The sequence below is a fragment of the Pholis gunnellus genome (genome assembly GCF_910591455.1).
Source record: "Pholis gunnellus genome assembly, chromosome: 6".
Taxonomy (NCBI): Eukaryota; Metazoa; Chordata; class Actinopteri; order Perciformes; family Pholidae; genus Pholis; species Pholis gunnellus.
The window spans coordinates 15,989,381-16,008,021 of NC_136532.1; the positions used below are offsets into that span (position 1 = coordinate 15,989,381).

Sequence of the window (18,641 nt, forward strand, 5' to 3'; positions counted from 1 at the left end):
TTAAGGTGAGAAGATAAACCACTGGTAACTCTTTCATTTGTACTCAAGTGTATACATATTGGTTGCCATTAATTGCATCATATTATTTTAAATGAAATCTAAATTTTAATCCCTGACAATTTTACGCTGCAATGGTATTACCGTAAAAAGCGCTTTAAGTGACACACAAGCATGTAGTTTGGACTCTTTACAGCTAAAAGCTGAGTAAACATTTAGGTAAATGAAAGTTTTGAGACTGGCTGGTAGCTTCAGGGATTACAGACCTTACATTTTAAGGAAGGGGTGAGGACCTACTTCTTTAAAATGGTTCCATACCGGCCATTGCCTAAAAGATATTGGCTAAAAATAAAATGTGAGACAATGCAGAAGCAGCTTTTTCAAGTAGAGATGAGTGGTAAGAAAACGATCAGCTACTTCTCTACTCCCTCTTATGAGTCAAAGGGAGTCGTCTCAAGAGGTTATGTTCCTTATGTGGAGGACATCAAGGTCAAGTTACTTTCCTAAGGATTTCATGTGTGATTAAAGAAGAACAGTTATTCTTGTATTTTTTTTTACATTTTTCAGGTATTTTCTCTGGTCACATTAAAATACTACTGTGTTTTCCCTCCATTCTCCTTTGTCAGCCCCACACTCAATAAAATGACACGATCTTGTGATAAAAACACTGACGGATGATGAAGCTGCACTCAACACGATCCACATTTCCTCCCCGTGTTTTTGATCTAGTTAAAAGGGGATGCCCTATTTCCCCATCTGTTGCGGATAGAGTATGACATTTCAAAATGATTAACATTTAAATGTCAAAATAACCAAATATCTACAAACTGTCCAAATCTCAAGAGGGATTTTTTTGGTTTGATAGACACAAAACAAGTTCTTGTTTTGCTTTTTGAGTTCCTGCACTGGGCGCGCTGCATAAAATGGAAGAGGTGTGATAAACTGTTTATGTTCCCACACCTCCCCTATGAATAAAAGATGTAGCTGTAAAATATAGGAATAAAAAATTCCATCTCGATAAGATATGATTCTTATAGACAGTGAGAAGTGAGACTTCATGGGGCAAGACTGATCTAATGCAGAAATAAAATAACTTGTGTGTGGTGATATTTGAACTACAACAACACATTTACAGTTTATGTCTTACATGAGGCTTTATAGGAAATTTATTTCAATATAATTTAATTGAGAGTGTTTTGCAGAACCCTTGAGATCAATTCTATCTCCTGCAGCCGACAACAAATGTAGAGACGATGAGCAAAAACATCGGTTCTGAGATCGAGAAAATCCCCAGCTATTCATTTCAGACTTTCACTGCGATCAACATGAGGTTGAGATGAGGGCAGCACAATGTAAATGACAACGTGTGGAGAAAATATTGTGAATTCAACACACAAAAGATTTCCTGTCTGAAGTGAGTCACTATCCTGGGAACAATCTGCGTATGTTGTGAAAAGTGGTGAGTATGATTCCAGTCATGGTGACAAACGGTTATTAGCAGAATGAGGTTTTTCCTAGAATAAATGGGTTTAAAGACGCACCCGGTTGTTTTAGGGATAAGTACAAACTAACAGAAGCATATCTGCAATCATTGAAAGCAGAGGTGCAAGTCGTAAATAGTGAGAGAGACTTTTTTATATATACACACACGTGGTGTTTCTACAGGGCGTAGGTTTATGTGGGTATTTTTATAGGTTGATTCATTTAGTTACGAGCTAATATCAAATTACATTTAAAGTCTAAAATTGATACAGGATGAAATTGAATATTTACTATTAGATTGGTATCAAAATGCATGACATTTTGCAGGAGGACTTTAACGAAACACTACTTAAGGCTAGTTTCAGTTCGTTTCTTGAGTAATATCCAGCAGAAACGTGTGATTTGCACAATAAAAGATTAGCAAGTGATAGCAAATGTCTGAAACAGTGAAAATCCAACATAACATTAAAATTAAACTGAATAAAAAAATATATTGGAAAGATATATTTTATACGGATTTATGTTATGCATTCATTTAAAATAGTTGGAACACATATTTTGCCATTCAGCCTAACAAAGATTTAAATGAAGGATGTGGGAGACAAAACCAGATTTTTCGTGTGAAAATGAAACCTATGCATTAGAGGTGAATTCCCCAGCTGTTGCCTCATTCCAGGAAACGGACTGTAGAGCACACACTGTGTCTGTGTATATGTCTGAGTTCCTGTTAGACCTCTGAAAATCCCTAAAGGTTCGCCATGTTATTTCAAGCTTTTCTAAAATGAATGCTGCCTACGATATGCTCTGAAAAGATGTCACAACACGACTTTGGTTATTTATTTTATTATGAAGAATGTCATGTGCATTACAATAGACTCTGGAAAAACAAACAATAATGCAATGGATACATGATGCCCTTTTCTACTCAATATAATTCATTTTTCCTTTTATGGACTGACCGCGAAGCTTAAAAGAGCAAGAATTTTGTTCCATGATAAAAACAGTGAACATAGAAATTTTCATTTAAAATGTCACTGCATTCACTTCCAGTCGTAATCGCACCGCAACAGCACAAATGACTTAATAGAGATCTGTAACGCACTCAAATTCAACCTCAGACCAGCGAGATCCACGCAAAGAAAAATAATGCTGACTTTGTTTTCTTCTCTTTAGCTTGTCCCTGAAATGTTAAATATGTTGAAATAATCTGGTTCAGATGAAGAATGAATGAAAACCACAAAAAGTCACAGTTAAAGGGAACTGAACCGTTTTATGCATTCCCCACTAAATCCACCCAGAGCACAGCAAACATAATGTGGTTTGTTTTAAATATCAGTACTAAAACATGGTTTGGAATTCACAAAGGATCAATCACATGAAAAAAGGAAAGTTCAGTCTGCCAGCAAAGAAAGGCAAAAACAAGGCAAAGGATTATACTGTAGCTTGTACCGCCATCTTTGATTCTTTTTTTTTTTTGTTCCTGACAACGTACAGGAACATTTGCTACAAGTAACAACTAAATTATACCTGAAATAGAACTGAAGTCACTTTGTAAGGAATGTGAACTAGAAGTGTTGTTACTACTGAATTAAAGACTAAACAAAGGCTGATTTTGTACTGCATCACATTTATAGGAAAAGAGATGTCATTTTGGGGGGGAAGTGGGAGCATTGGTCTGACTTTGGGTCTTCACAATTCCCTAAACTATGTTGCTCACAACATCAACAATTTAATAGAATTGCTTTCACAAAAATACGAGAGATTTCAAAAGCTTCTGGCCCACCATTACCATCCGATCATTGGTCCATGATGTGGAGGATCGCAGCTCACTTGTTTGCAAGGACTGACTGTGTGTTGTTTTACTGCAGATGTCCTCTGGGGCTGCCAGTGTGATAATATGGGGGTATGGGTGTGGGTATGGGTGTGTGGAGGGGGGGCGGGGGGCGGGGGGGGGGGGCTGAGGCTACATAAGCTCCACGTAATTGGCTGGGAACATTCCAAAATGGCCGTCTGGGCTGTAGCCCCGCCACCAGCCCTCGTCTATCATCTCGATCCCGGTGATGATGTCGTCGGGATCGAATGAGACCTCCGTGTCATCAGCTGGAGGAGAAGAGCAGTGTCTCATGAACGTCAGACAACATTTTCAATAGAGATGCAATTTTCTTGGTCGATTCATGATTAGTACATATCTTAGAACTATAGTTGACAGCATACAGAAATATTTTTGTTAAGTTACAGGACCTTCTCTCACTCAAACAAATCTTAAAGCTGTTCCAAATGTCTTTATGGTTGTTCATCCACAACTTATTATGGACTTGCAAGTGTTACAAATTGTGAGCTTTACATCATTTTCACTGACACTGAAGAACTTCCACACCGGCAACATGAGAAAAATTAAGAGAAAAATCTAAAATAGTGGCGCGAGAGTCTAGTTTTAATGGGGTTTTTTTGTGTAAAGGGGGCACTTCCAATCTAAAACAGGCCGTTAAGTTGCTCTTTAATATTAGTGACAGTTACTTGACCAATTAGGAATTACGTCCATTTACTCTTACGGTGTTGTGATTAAAATTAAAATTAAAACTCACCAGCCTGGTAGTCATACAAGGCTCTGGCACAGGTGCCTCTGTCTGGTGTCTCCTCAGCTGTCTCAGCAGTCACCTCAGCAGTCACCTCATGAGAGTTGCTCTCCTCCACCTGGGAATGGAATAAAGCAACGTGGTGTTTCAATTGAAGCAATAGTTCATGACAGGACGTGGTATAATCACAACATATCACAGACTTCAGTGAGCTATTACTTTTATTAAAAAGGTCATCAAGTAAGGCAATGTGAAAATTCTTCTTGTAATTAATAAATAATAAAGTTTGATATAATAAAGGCTGGCTGCACATACAGAAGTGGTTTGCTATGGTACGTGGCCTACACAGCTAGCAGCTAGCATATTTAGCATAGCTCAATTTCATTATCTAGTTATTTATTTACATTATTTGTATGTTGCCATTCATTGTGCGACCACTGAAACACTGTCCAGCTTCAATAAGATGACTTTGATAACTGCCTGTAGACTTTGTACTATTTGTTAGGTGGAGGTGTGTTGCTTCGCATGGGTAGGATGTTGCTCCACCTTCTCAGCTATGAATCCATCAGTTGCTTGATTTGAGCTACTTCTTTTATATAATAAACAGTCAGTAAGTAAACAATCACCTTAGCAGGCTCTTCACAAGGCGTCTCTTGGACGTAGGAGTTGGCAGCCGGTGTCTTCTCTGAAAAGACAGATTACCATCAGTATGAGGTGTCGGGGCTGTCTACCTGTCTACCTACCAGCAGGTGGCAGCAGCAGCAGCTGATCCTGACAGCACCATTTAGCTGGAGGGGATAATATGTGCTTATAACAAATCACAAAACAATGTATATGAGATGCAGATGGGTGGGTTGGAAAACTGATGCTTAACACTGAAGGTGGTGTTGTGTGAAATGGGCCCCACCTTCACATTGCTCCTGGGGGGTCACCTCCTGCTCATCATACTCACACCTGGACTGTCCATCATCCACATCAGGCTCTTATCACCCAAAACACAAGCACAGACATGCATGTACACAGGGGAACACATTCACAAGTCCACACAGGCCGGAAACAACCACCGCTCTCAGACATAAGGGGACTGGTGGCATGGTGCACTTACAACAAAACAATAATCTGAAAGTTTCTTAGGAAACAAGAAGCACATTGAATGGAAGCATGAATCATGAGGCAATTTGTGATTATAAGGATTATGAAGATGATCACACACAGAAACAACAATGACAAATGAAACATGGAGCTTTAAGTTAAGTATGAGAATGTCACCCAAAATGTAGTGTATGCATTTTATATGTACTAGTGTGTGTGTGTGTGTGTGTGTGTGTGCATGTGAGAGCTCACACCTGTGGCGCGGACAGGAGAGGCGGAGCCTGCTGGCACAGGAGAAGCTTGGCGCTGAGGTGAAGTGGCTCGCTCACTTTCATACACTGGCTTAGACAGAAAAGGGCTTTGCAGACGCCCTGAGCAGAGACACATATGGAACCCCCAAATCATGCAAAAAAACAAAAAAAATGGACGAGAGAGAAAACATAGTGCAGACCGGTTGAACGGAAGAAGAGCAGACACCATGATGGGGACACAGTGTTAGGCATGACTATGAGACAACTAGGCAGTCTGATGGGAAGATAAAGCTCTGAGACAGACCGTGTCGGGAGGAAATCTCCTCTAGAAACATCACCCGGTTTGTAATCTCCGCTAGCTGAGAGCGAGGCTAAGAGAGCTTTGCAGTAATGCAGGAAGGGCTGTGACATTTAAAGCAAACAAGACATATATGGAGAGGTCACTGTGTATGCACGGCTGATACCTGGCTGGGGGCTGGCAGGGGCAGCAGAGGGAACGTCTGAGGAGTCACTGGGAGTTATTCCCCTCTCTCTCTGCTTGAACATCTCTCTGGGGTTCATAGCACGCTGAGAGATGAGAGAAGCCGCCTCCTAGAAGAAGAAAAAAAAAAGAAAAGGGAAAACAAACAATACATGCAATACGCATTAGACAGCCGCAGGTTATTAATAATGCAGTGGGAAGTGTTGCAGAGAGGAAAAACTACAGGGCGGACAGATGTCGCCGTAAATGATCGCAGAGAAAGGAGAGCTCATGCAGCAAAGAGTGGAAAACAGGTGTTACATTGAGCTTCAAAGGGTTCCCATTTGATTAGAAAGACACTTGTTTGGAAATAGGCAATAAAGAGGAAAGTAGATCGGCCAGAAGAGAGCGCTTTCAGGAAGGGGAACTCACATCGGCCTTCTCCACAGATTCACCTCTCTTGAGTGCTTTCTTCTGGGCCGCCTGGTTCTCCTCCTCCTCCTCCTGATAATGTCGATATCAATGTTGGCACGGCTGACATTAGCTACCGTAACAAGATGTGTGCACTACCAAAACTTAGTTAACTATCAAAATAGTTGTAGATAAGTGGGTAGCACTCAATGTGAAATTTCACACCGATCCACATTCACCCTCATTTTAGCATCCGAGTCCTGATATGCGTCAGGTTACTTCACAGTTGAAAACTATTTACTCCGAGTGAAACCTTGTGAGACACTCACCGAGCGTTTGCCCTGATCTTTGCTCTCAGAGTCCTGCTGCTGCTGGTACTTCCTATGAAAAAAAAAAAAAAGACCATTTAGAAGACGAGAAGAAACTTTGTAATTTGAACCCTTTAGTAATTAGGTGATACTTCATCACGGTGTTAACCGGTGTGCATTTCCTTCAGCTTCTACCTACTTTTGTTGGTCGATTACAGTGGCCCTCTCCTTGTCCCTTTGGTCCCTCTGCACTGTCTCCTTGGCCTCTCTGTCTTTCGTCTCCTTATCCAGGTGCTGGCGCTGATCGTCCGCCTTGCGCCGCTCCTCCAGGCGACGTTTCTCCTCTTCTTTCTAAAAGCCAAATCAGACAGCACGGTCAGCGACGGGGTTTGGCGTCTTGCAAATATTACAGACATTACTTCGCAATAGTTTATCTAACAACACTGCAAGGCAATGAGCACCGCTTTCTGGGTGCATTTGTGACAGGTGTGGTGATGAGCATAAACTGCAGACAAAGGACCAAGTTACAAGAGCGCTTTTGCTGACTTACATTCGTGATGGATAATAACTGCCTGCCTTGTATTTTTATAGTCTTTTAAACGAAATGGAAAGATGTGTTTAATGTTTAAAAACTGCAGACTCGTGCAATATTAAGAGTTCTTGCAATTTCAATAACATTTCAATATAACTTTTTTTTTTTTAACGGTATTTTTGACACTGTCTCAGAGGTGAAGTTGAAGTCTGCAGCAGCTTAGTGCTTAATAAGTTCAGGAGCCTACCTCAGCTTGAGCCCAGAAGTTGCCCTTGTTGGTCTTTTTGATTTCGGACATGGCGTTGGTCTTCTGGTACACTGAGCCCTACATGAAGGAAACGACAACTTGATACCATTGTGTAAACATTTTTACATTATAAAAAGAGAATGCAGTGGGATCCAACTATGACAAGCGTTGGTCAGCATATTTAACCTAATTCATCATTATTCAGTCTTCATTGTCGTTATTCATTAACTGGATAAAACCGTTTATCTTCCCTCTAACTGATGTCACACCACATATTTGGTTAAAATATTAACACACAGTGTGTCTAATTATATATATATATATATATATATATATATATATATATATATTGTTTGTTGAGACTTGTTTCCAGTGTGAGAGCTGGTTGAGTGTGTATGGCAGTCATAACAAAGAGAAGTAAAAACAAACATTTCAAATGTATCCATGTCTTGAGATTAAGGAGCCTAGTTAAGATCTAACCCTCTGCTTATCTTTCCAGCATGAAACATAAGCGAACAGGAGGGCACAAGGCAGGAACTGCATGCGCTGCATACCACGGGACCCTGAGGACCGCTGTCCTGGAAGCGGCTGGAAGATTCTTTGTGGAAGTTGTAGTTGGCTCCGGAGGCTTTGGCCACCTTTTGCATGATCACCTCGGGCTCCACGTCCTCTTCTGCTCTGGCGTTTACGGTGACATGGGCCCCCTGAAACGCAGTTCAATAAAAGTTCATTTTAATGCTCGCACAAATAGAGAAACACCTACAGTTGTTATCTTGATTTAAGCACGCGCCACCCGATCGTGCGCTGTTTGCTGATATGACATGAAGGACGCTGACAACCCCATGATTTCTTTGTGTTTAGTCTAGCTCAAAACCGTCATTAACATGCAGACTGGCACACATATAACCTTCTCTGCAAACATAAACAGATTGAAATTAAAATGCATATTGGTGCAATGTTACCCTAAGGAAATTGGCCATGGAGCTGACATGGTTTGCACATAATCCTTTCCTGGCGTCCTTCACTCCTTCTCCAGTCTGAAACACAAAGAATGACTCTTCCAGGAGGGACACTTCAAAGAAGACAAACGATTGTACAATAGTTAAGTGTGGCACAAACCCAGTTGATGAGGACATATTTAGGCAGGCCAGAATTTGGATCCTGGACCCGGCAGAAAGCATACATCACTTTTCCACTGTTCAACTCTTCAACCAACTCCTCCAGTCCTCCATCTGACAAATAAACATTGTGGAAAAGTCAAACGGCTGCTGTGGTTGGTTGTGTAACCGTGGGCATTTTTCTTCTAACAAATTATGGGGGGGGAGAAAGCAGCGACAAGCCTTTTGTGCTGACGTTTCAGTACTGCATGCTGTACTGAAACGTTGACGGTGAAATTCCTGCACACATCTGATAATATCGTGTTGAGACCATAAAACCCTGTGAACAGTATCTACTCGGTTACTCACCTCCCTTTTCTGCCAGGCGGATATCATTACTGTTTCCCTCGTAGGTGAACAAGGCCCTGTGAAAAACAGGATTAAGGATATTAAAATACCAGCTAAACGGCTCACACTGAGACAGACAAGGGTTTAGTTCCAGAGGTTGATGTGCAACATTTGATACTAATCAAAACAATGGACGTTTTGTACACAGATTTTATGCAACATCACCCCTAAGCTAAGCCCTATTCCAACAGGAGAAGTATGGTAGTGTCAATACAATACTGCTGCCATTTTAAAACCAATTAAAATCAGCCATGTTAGTCATTCTTACAGGTTATGGGTAAATGAGTTGTTTCAGTGAGTTTATAATTTAATCTATGGCCTTTATTGTTGTATTACTGTACCGAGTAATATAACAGCCAGTAATATAGTCAGGGTTTGGCTGGGCCTCTCCATTATTTCTAAGGCGTCTGCTGTTGTCCCTTTCCGTCTGTTTCTTGTATGGTCTCTCGCGCGCGCGCGCGCGTGCGTGCGTGCGTGCGCGTGCGTGTGACTCAATTCTCTCCTGCTGCCAATCAACCTGCATACCTGAGACCCATCCACTCATCAAGCTCCTGTTGTACATCTATCTCAACTCTACACTCCAATCTTTGCCAGAATGTTCAGCGAGGTACTAACGCTACAGCCACAACAACAGTTTGGTCTGAACTCAGTTAATCTTGCGTCTTCCTGTGTCCCAGGTTACAACATCACACAACAATTGTAGTCAGGACGGACTATTAGAGGATGAGGGAGGGATACAGCTACCATTTGATATAGAGCTGAAACAACTAGGTCAGAGCCATTAAGTTAATATGCAACAATTTCAATAATTGATTATCATTTCAGGGATTTTTCCAAGCAAATATATCCTAAATCTGTATGGATTTAATGCTTTTCTTTGGTCTAAATGATTGGAAACTGAATGTCTAATATTGGCATTTTCCAAAACAACTGTTCCATTAATACAGAAAATAATCTGGAGATGAATTGATGAAGAAAGTCTTTATTTGCAGCTCTAGCTAGCTAATTCAATAGCAAGCAATTATGGTTGCAAATAATATTTCAGGCCTTCGGGTCTTATTAAATAGAAAACCATAGATGCTCTGGTTTTGCCTCAGTAGGCCTACCACACAGACAAACCATTTGGCCTCATCGCATACAGAAACTTATGAGATTGTATTATTGTCATGCAACCAGGTGATAGGACTACATTGTAATTTACATGATAATTACTTTACAAAAGACTATAGAAACAGCAAGGTGGCTGTCCAAGTCACAGCCTAAAAAGAGAGAACTTTTAGGACTGGATATATGGCCAGCAGGATTCTCTGGGCAATTGCCTCGTTGCGATTAATTAATTCAGGTCATCGTTAAACACTGTCGCTGTCTTCAACAGGTTTGGGTTCCACCTCAAAGCAACACACACACTTCTGTAACGTGAGGTAGCGGTAAGAGGAAGTTCCTGGATGTGACTTTCACATGTTGGCCTTATTTAACTTCTGATATCTTACCAGGAAGTGGGTGATGGTAGCCATCAACCTATCAATCCAATTTCATGACAAACTCGTACAAATATGTTAATAAAACACATGCAAGACATGACTTAGATTAGGTGTTTAGCCCGTTGGTTGGTCAGTGTACCTAGCTGATTAACAATGTTACTAGCTACCGTTAGGTTACCGTTAACTTAACGTTACTTGACAAACGGCTGAATGATAACACTGAAGCTAACATAACGCCTCCTACACACGCGCTAGTGCTGTTTTTGAAAAGACTGCTCCTTACCAGTTGGTGTTGGATTTTTCATCTACCACTTCTTTAAATGCAGCTGTTAATGCGGTGCCGTTTTTGCTGAGATTAACTGCCATCGTTGTGCGGAGTACAGCTAGCCAGCTAGCTATCCGGGATGCGCCCTTCCTATTGGGAGGAGTGTCGATGACGCCGACTTTCAGCTGTGCAGCGATGGACTAGTTGTAGCTAGTGGCTACATGTTAGCCACGGAGTCCTGCATATTGTGTAGCGGGACACTCCGCCAGCACGGAGCTAGTTTGTATTGAACTCTGCCATCAATCTGTGCAGTACAATTTCTGAATAATTATTTAGATTACACATTCTCACTTTAGTAAAGTGAGAAATAAACAAAATATGGGTCTGTACAAAGATGCTGCTGTCTGCACCGCACAGACCTCGCTTGAGAGCTCACTGAATCAAACGCACCCTACAGCAGTGAGCAAATGTACGGCGGAGTCAAATGAGGGGGAACTTTGGCAGTAGAGAACAAAATCAGTACATGTAGCTGTACGATATTTGCATAACTTTTAGCTTATTGATAATGTTTCTGGTTATTTCTAGTCATCCACTCCTCCTTTAATACCATCAATGCTCAGCTGGTTGTGGCTCATACTGCTGTTAGTTATTACATCATAAAGACACACAAAAATGACTGCAGACAACGGTAAACCAAGATGAGCTTTATTTATATGTTATGACAAGGTCAATAGTTATCTTGTGTAGGCTATGTGAGGACAAGTGGACGTTCATGGTGGCATTTCAAGCAGACATATTCCAAATTTTGAGATGCATGAAGGCTGGTCCTGCTGTCAAGAGAAAGCCAGGCTGTCATTTTCAACAAAAATATTGTTACTGTTCAAGCAGGTTTCCATGTCTTTTGATGAAATGAATCACCCATTTGGGGGATACAGCCCTGATAGCAAATTTACAGTTCATGACAATGTTTTCTATATATATATACAAAATGAGGGTTAAGGCTAAAATTTTAGTCAGAGGTGTTAGGCAGATGAATTGTAACGAAATCCCTGATATCTGGCAAATGGCTGTGAGAAGGTTCACCAGAGTGCAAAGCATGCCAAGCTGCCTATATAAACTCTATTGAGCACACTGGACAAAGGAAGTCAACGCCGCACCACTCACATGAAGAATTGAGGCTGCATTCATTGGTACAGTTGGAAGATACTCTGCTCTCAAATAAATAGCCAGACGAACAACGCACACAAAGTTTGAACTAGTACTATTAAGCAAGTCATTTTCAATTGTGGTCTGGTAGAAAAAAAAAGACTTTCACTGCATTTTGAGGATATATTTTCAAAATCTTTTAGCGTATACTGTATTTCAAAATGATTTTTTTTTTTTGATAATTTTCTCTACAGCAGCTGACAATGATGAAAATTTGGTGCCTGAACCACGGTGTTAATTCTACAATCAAAGCTTCTAAAATGTTCATGCTTTAGTATGGACCTATCTGGGTGACTCCACTCAATAATGCCTCAAAAGCTAAATTTCTTCCCCTTTATAATATCAAACAATTCCCTTTATATTGGCAGCATCAGCACATTATGAGCCGTGACTAAAAGAAAAAAAAGTAAGAAAAAAAAAAAATCATAGCATTTCCTAACTATTTTACCCAACAGCCACAATGAATTATATTAAAACCAATATTACATTATGACACATCACAATCTTGTTCAATTCTGGTGACATGAATGAAAATGAAATTACCTATCACTAAAGCTTTCAAAGGTACAATACAAAAGGTCACCAATGTTCCAACGAGACAAACTGTTGTACTGCCAGTGTGGATTGTTAATCCCAAAACAAAACAAACCTTTGTAGACCCGAATACAAACTTCAAGAAATGCTGACAATCGTCACATCACTTGATGTTTAAAGCAGATGAAATTGTCATGAAAACTGTATTTCTTCACCTCAAGTAACAAGATGCACATGACTTGATATGACTAGGTTCTGAAAAATGCCACGTCTGTTTAAGTTCTTATTTTGAGTATAACTGGCACCAGCTGTAACCAAAAACAGTAGCATGTCCATGAGTAACAGAGTCGTTTAAAAGCTGCTCACATCCAAATGTTGCTGAAAAAAATAAATGAAGATGGAAACGAAAAGAACTTGAGAGGGATAGTGAAAAAACCCTCTCAAGAGACAAAATGACTACTTTTGGGACCGCATTTTTTGGTGCAACACAGACCGTTGGGGCCTATACACATGAAGAACTTCAGGAGTGCGGATCAGTTTTTCATCATTTTGTCTCTTCAGGGTGAGCTTTTTCTTGTACATGAACAAACCAGTGAACTTAGATCAGTACATTTTTAAGAAGCCTGATGATAAGGGACCTGGTCATTTTTCTCACAATGGGCCACTGCATGTAAAGGCTGATGATTTGGTTTGATACCTGAGTAACTGTACTGAGGAGGTGGCACACAGCTCAGCTATATGCCAAAGAGTCGCCATGTTCCTAGCTAAACAACAAGTAATAAGTCAAACAGTAGTACTGTGAGCACTGTGGATACCAGCCATCGGTGTTATACAGGATAGAAGGGCAATGACAGCATGTGTGAGAAAAATGGGAGTTAACAATCGCCTCAACAGTGTCCTCAAAACCACTAAATACTATTGCAATTTAAAATGCAGTGTGGGTGATAAGAAACCAATCCTTCTTTGCATCTTTCACATTGTTACGGGGTAGAGACAGTATGAGCCAACAGATCAGCTGCTGGTAATGGTACTGCACCATTTTGAGTTGAACAGGGAACATTCTGCCTCAATTGCACATATACCAGAAATCATAACACAGAAAGGCCACTAAATACATGGAAATACAGCAATAACAAGACATCCAGTGGGACACAGACAGTACCTCTGAAAATGAAGGGAGAGCCAATCTCCCAAAACAAATCAAAACATTTTGCTTCAGAACAGCACAACAATATGACTCATTGACAGTGAAAATGATGAGTATGAATAGCAACAACAATAGTGAAAATCACAATAGCGGGAGTAACAGTTTAAAGTCTGAGTGTGGCGGTATGGACTGTGAAGAGTTTCCGGTATTCCATATGGGAGTGCTTTAAGGAGCCCATCAGGTCCTGCTCAGCAGATTCACACAAGTCATGAAGGACAGCACATGGTAGCAGCTCAGCACATGGAAAGCCAGGTGGCACTGTACCTCATTGTATCACTTCCTCCTCCTCATCATCATCATCATCACCTCTGTTGCTCATTTGCCTCAAGTTACAAATCAAACGTGTTTCTTTTCTTCTCTATTTTGATCTCCCTGGCATTTTCACATTGCATACTTGTGTGTCCATTCTCTTGCCGATTTGTTGTACCTGTAAAATACATGCAAAGTTTGGAAAAAGGTTTCAGGTGACCTAGAGAACTGAGAACGTAATCTCCCAAAAATAAGAAGACCGTAATCACAGTGAGCAAAGCTGAGAGACGTCATTCATGTTTTACACTCACCTTTCCCTGTCAGCCTTGTACGTATGGGCGATCTCTGGTACCAGTGGGTCGTCCGGGTTTGGATCACAAAGAAGAGAGCAGATAGACAATAATACTGTGGAAGAATGAATACAAAAAGTAATTAGATTACATTAACAGAAACCCAGTTGGACAATGACAGTGGATTTATTGGCTACTCTTTATACCAGCACAGCCATGTGTGATTCTGACTTTGGATAGTCATCACAATCGGGCAAAGCAATATCGATCAAATGGAATATCAATATACACACATGGCCAAATACCGGATAACATAACTGGTCATGTTTGTGCCTCAAGAATGATCAAATAATTAAAAGGCACCGAGTTATTCACTCATACTGTAATTTGTATGTATCCTATAAGACATCATTTTAAATTGAAATGTTGATCAGAACTTAATTTGTTACAGGATTTGTTCTGACTTGACCTTTCTTTATCTCATAGACCTGGTTTGACATTTCACATGAGACTGGAAAAAAGTTCAATTGGGAGGAAAAAGACTTTGGTGGCAACATCACTCTTCCACATGATGCCTGCTATGAATGGGAAGTATTCAGAATCAGGAGTGATCCATACAATGTACTTAAAGGGTAAGTGGTCTTTGGGTGTTGCAATGAGGCAAGAAATCCAATTGTCTGCCATTTACACTTACAGTACTTTAGTACTGGGGAAGAACACTGAACACCAGCTGACGGCATACAAGAGCTTTGGACTTCAGTCAAGAGTACTGAAACTGAAAGGTAATCAAGATTGTGACACTTAATGGTCCAAAAAAGAATCAACGGTATAATTTTACTTGAAAATGTAACATACTTTCAACAAAATGACAATTTTATAGTCAGGTTTCATAGTCAGGACTTCACCTGTCTCACCAAATAGCAGTTATGGATTATCATTCTGAATCTGTTTAAGCGGTAAAACTTTAGATATTTCAAATGTATGCTGAAAGTTTGCCGTTTTGCCACCCTGTGCAAAGTGATTGTGGTCACTTCCACATCCTCTAAAAACCTTCTACAAGTGGACATGTTGACTTGTAAAACTGAATTGATTGTAGCTAATAACATTAAAAGGTGTAATATCCATGATTCAGAGCATTAATATAGCAGCAAACAGCCACTTACAATGAAAAGATATAGTGGAGTAATGTCTACCTGAGCAGAGAATGAAGTTGCTCTACCTGTGTGTGTGTGTGTGTGTTGGTATTTGCATCTCTCTGTCAGCACTTTTGCTGTAGTTTGCACTGTTGCGAGGCAATAGAAACGCTCCCAATCTCGTATATTGTACCTCTAATACAGCTTGCATCACATTCAGCTGTGACAAGAGTCGGGCCCTAGTGCTGTGTGTGCTGGCTAGTGCTAGCCAACATTCACCACTGTTTTAACAAATACAAATGTCAATACGCTAATATGAATACTGCATTATCACTTACCTTTTGATACTGTAAGTGCAGGTGACCATTGTGATCTCAGTATATCCAGACAAATACTTCCATTGCTGTTGATATTAGGGTGGTAAATTTTTGTTGTGAATGCAACCTGTGACAAATCAGAAAAAAAAATGCTGTAATGATCCAGTGAAGCCAATTACTATTTATCACACTACAATAAAAAAATGAGTTGAAACATATGACGCATAAGACATAGACCCACTCACTTTGGGTGGTTTGAAGGGGTAATCTGTCGGGAAGTGAATGGTGAGGAAAAACACTCCGCTTTGATAAGGGCTGTCACTCTATTGAAATAAAAATAAAAACGAGACAAGTTAGTCGACAGAAAATGTAATTGTTTTTGTAATATTTTAATTATTCCATTGGTTTTAGCTACAGTTTCACTTACCGGACCCATTATTGTTGCCTGCCAATGAAACACTGGGGAAAAGATTTATAATGCATTTAGCATATATGCAACATTTTTAAGCACAATGACGCACACATTACACTTCTGTTGTAATCTCAAAGAGATGCTGTGTACATCGAAATAAGGTATTACGTCGATGCAGCAATTTCCTCCCTACTTACAATCTTCCCCAACTGGTCCAGCAGAGCACTGAGCAGGTGGGTCCTTCTGCAGGTCAGACAGCTCCTAAAGACAATCACATAATGAATGAGCATACACTTTAAGTTAGGTTTGAAAACAGAGTGGTAGTTTAATTTTTATTTAAATCGTGTACATGTGGGTACACAAGAAAATATGATGACACTCGAGCCTCATCATTAGGGCAATGTACTATAATAATAATAATAATAACAACATAATTTTACCAACATTTATAAAGGTGATGGGTCATTGGTCAACTCTACTTAACTACACTTGCAGAGGTTTATCAGTCCAGTGTGACAGGATGAGTTACTGGGAGGTAAAGTTGTCTGAACACTGGTTCACCAGTTTGCATAAAATCAAACTGGTCTAAGCTCGTACCACGAACCGGACAAACCGGATAACGACCAAACTCTAGCTCTGAGGTTGTTGACACGTAAATAGTCGTTTTGGGACAGATGGCTTCATAAATAATTGAGTCATCAGTGCAGTTCGGGCCATAGATGTTAACTACAAAGGTTACAAAGCTCAATAGAAAAGAAACTAAAATGTTCTACAGAAATAATTAAATAAAAGGAATACACTCGAATGTTAAATTCCGTTTATTGTATTCACATAAAATGTAACGGCTCGGGCCAACCACCACAGCATTACATTCAACGCACTGACAGCAAAACAACAGATGGTTACATAGAAATAAAGCCCGTTATTTAACATCTCCTGAAAGTAAGCCTATCTATTCTGTTATATAAATACACACCGTGGCCTGCTCCACTGGCCCATTTGCCATTCCATATATGGCAACACCGACACTAGGGTTTCAATTTTGGCAACAAGCAAGCATCTGTTATTCAGCAACTGAAAACATCACCAGCCATACTACTAGTGAGCAACCACAAGGATAGAGACAACTGACAAGCTAAGACATTAAAACCAAATCCTGTAACGTTACACGTCAATCAGTCACACCAGAGACGTTAGCCTAGCGCTGCACTACGACACGACTTGTTTAGCATGTTAGCCACCTTTACGTAAGTATTCATAAGGTGCTGAATGTCAAACGTAACACGGATAAATAATCACCTAAACGCAAACAAAACGTAGCTAGCTTTTAAAATAATGGCGCTGTTTGAGTTGTTATTCATAGCTAACAGCACGGTAGCAATGCACCAACATGGCCACCAGCGGTTAGCTCGTCTTTGTCTGTGAATTGTTTTAAAAAATGAGCACAAAACAAGCAATTCTACGGAAATAATAAATACAAAGCAACACACTGGTGTGGTCTTAATAGAGGGCCCTATGCTCAGAAAATAACACCGGGTAAAAGTAGCACATGAAAGAAATATATACACTCACCTTCTGAATTCGTTTCAACGCCATTGCATCAATGGCTATGCTATGTAGCCAGCCAGCTAACAGCTAGCCCTTCACTCATATAATTCGGCTTCTGCGGCCGCGTACTTCCTAATCTCACCTAACGTATAATCAGGAAATCACGTGTGATATAACGTTACAGCAGGCTTGGTTTGTTTCTAGTTAAATCAAAGCGACAAATTGTATGGCAAATGTTGATCTTTCGTTCGCTTACAACAGAACAACCGGGATATTTTGCTGTCTCGCTTCTCACCTCCTGCCTGTCAAACAGGCTGTGGTAATATCGCGAGACTTTTCTTTTGTGAACGACGACGAGGCTACGACTTCCATGACTGTAGTTCTGAAATACATTATTATTTTTTTGACTTTTTTAATACGGTCCACATCACGAAATCAAAGTTGTATCACTTCCAACACTTAACGCAGATAATCCAAATGGTAATTTAGTTACTTATGTTCTCCTGTCTGTTTGCCACGCTATCACATATGCTGCCTTAAATCAAACATTGTTGTCTATTTGAATATATATTTTAAATCATCATAATGCAATCCTCATCCTCATCATCAAGTTAACAGCGCTATTACTAGAGCTAGGAATGCAGTGTTGTAACAACAGGGGAATACATTCCCAAAACATATACAGCACAATTATTGAGGCCAGGCGTCCACAAGATGTCACTATTTGAAAAGAACAAAAACACACACAGGAAAGCTTTGGCCAGAATGGATAATGTACAGCTTTGAGCAGAAAACGTGTTTGCAAGATCTTCTGTGTCATTTATGAAATCAGTAGCTACATGCTCGGAATAACTTAATTCATTAAAGTTTTGTTTTGAAACTTATTTGCTCCGTGGCAAAAGTGCATGACAATGGAGAAGCAAAGTACAATAAAGCCAAATAAATGTATTATTTACGCAAACACAAGACTAAAGAAAAAGACTATAGAATTGTTCATTCAATACCCAATCATTGTAAAGGCATATTCATCTGAGTCAGCTGCATGCTCTGGTTTCTGCACAGCCTTGTCTTGCAAAGCCTCATGAGCTTCCCTTTATATGTCTTAAACAAGAGTGAAAAAAGAGCTCTCATTATTTTA

At 40.0% G+C, this 18,641-nt stretch overlaps 2 protein-coding genes across 3 annotated transcripts; both read right to left on the reverse strand.

Annotated features, from left to right (window-relative positions):
• Nucleotides 1–2,883: 2,883 nt before the first annotated feature.
• dbnlb (drebrin-like b) lies at nt 2,884–10,753 on the reverse strand. Of its 2 annotated transcripts, XM_079160687.1 has the most exons (15): nt 10,626–10,753; nt 8,823–8,878; nt 8,476–8,588; nt 8,319–8,393; nt 7,911–8,060; nt 7,357–7,434; nt 6,777–6,928; nt 6,599–6,650; nt 6,291–6,362; nt 5,863–5,989; nt 5,402–5,518; nt 4,963–5,037; nt 4,682–4,740; nt 4,065–4,173; nt 2,884–3,579 (listed from the first exon to the last, which is right to left on the reverse strand). In XM_079160687.1, exons 1-15 carry the CDS (start codon nt 10,706–10,708, stop codon nt 3,443–3,445), a joined length of 1,455 nt encoding a protein of 484 aa, XP_079016813.1. In that variant the 5' UTR covers nt 10,709–10,753; the 3' UTR covers nt 2,884–3,442. The 2 variants fall into 2 exon arrangements, with proteins under 2 accessions (XP_079016813.1, XP_079016814.1); XM_079160688.1 differs by lacking the exon at nt 5,402–5,518.
• Nucleotides 10,754–11,300: 547 nt separating this feature from the next.
• ube2d4 (ubiquitin conjugating enzyme E2 D4) lies at nt 11,301–17,794 on the reverse strand. Its single transcript, XM_079161549.1, has 7 exons — nt 17,528–17,794; nt 16,153–16,216; nt 15,971–16,002; nt 15,789–15,866; nt 15,565–15,670; nt 14,115–14,208; nt 11,301–13,981 (listed from the first exon to the last, which is right to left on the reverse strand). The coding sequence occupies exons 1-7, from the start codon at nt 17,549–17,551 to the stop codon at nt 13,936–13,938; spliced, it is 444 nt and encodes a 147-aa protein (XP_079017675.1). The 5' UTR covers nt 17,552–17,794; the 3' UTR covers nt 11,301–13,935.
• Between the last annotated feature and the right edge of the window lie 847 nt (nt 17,795–18,641).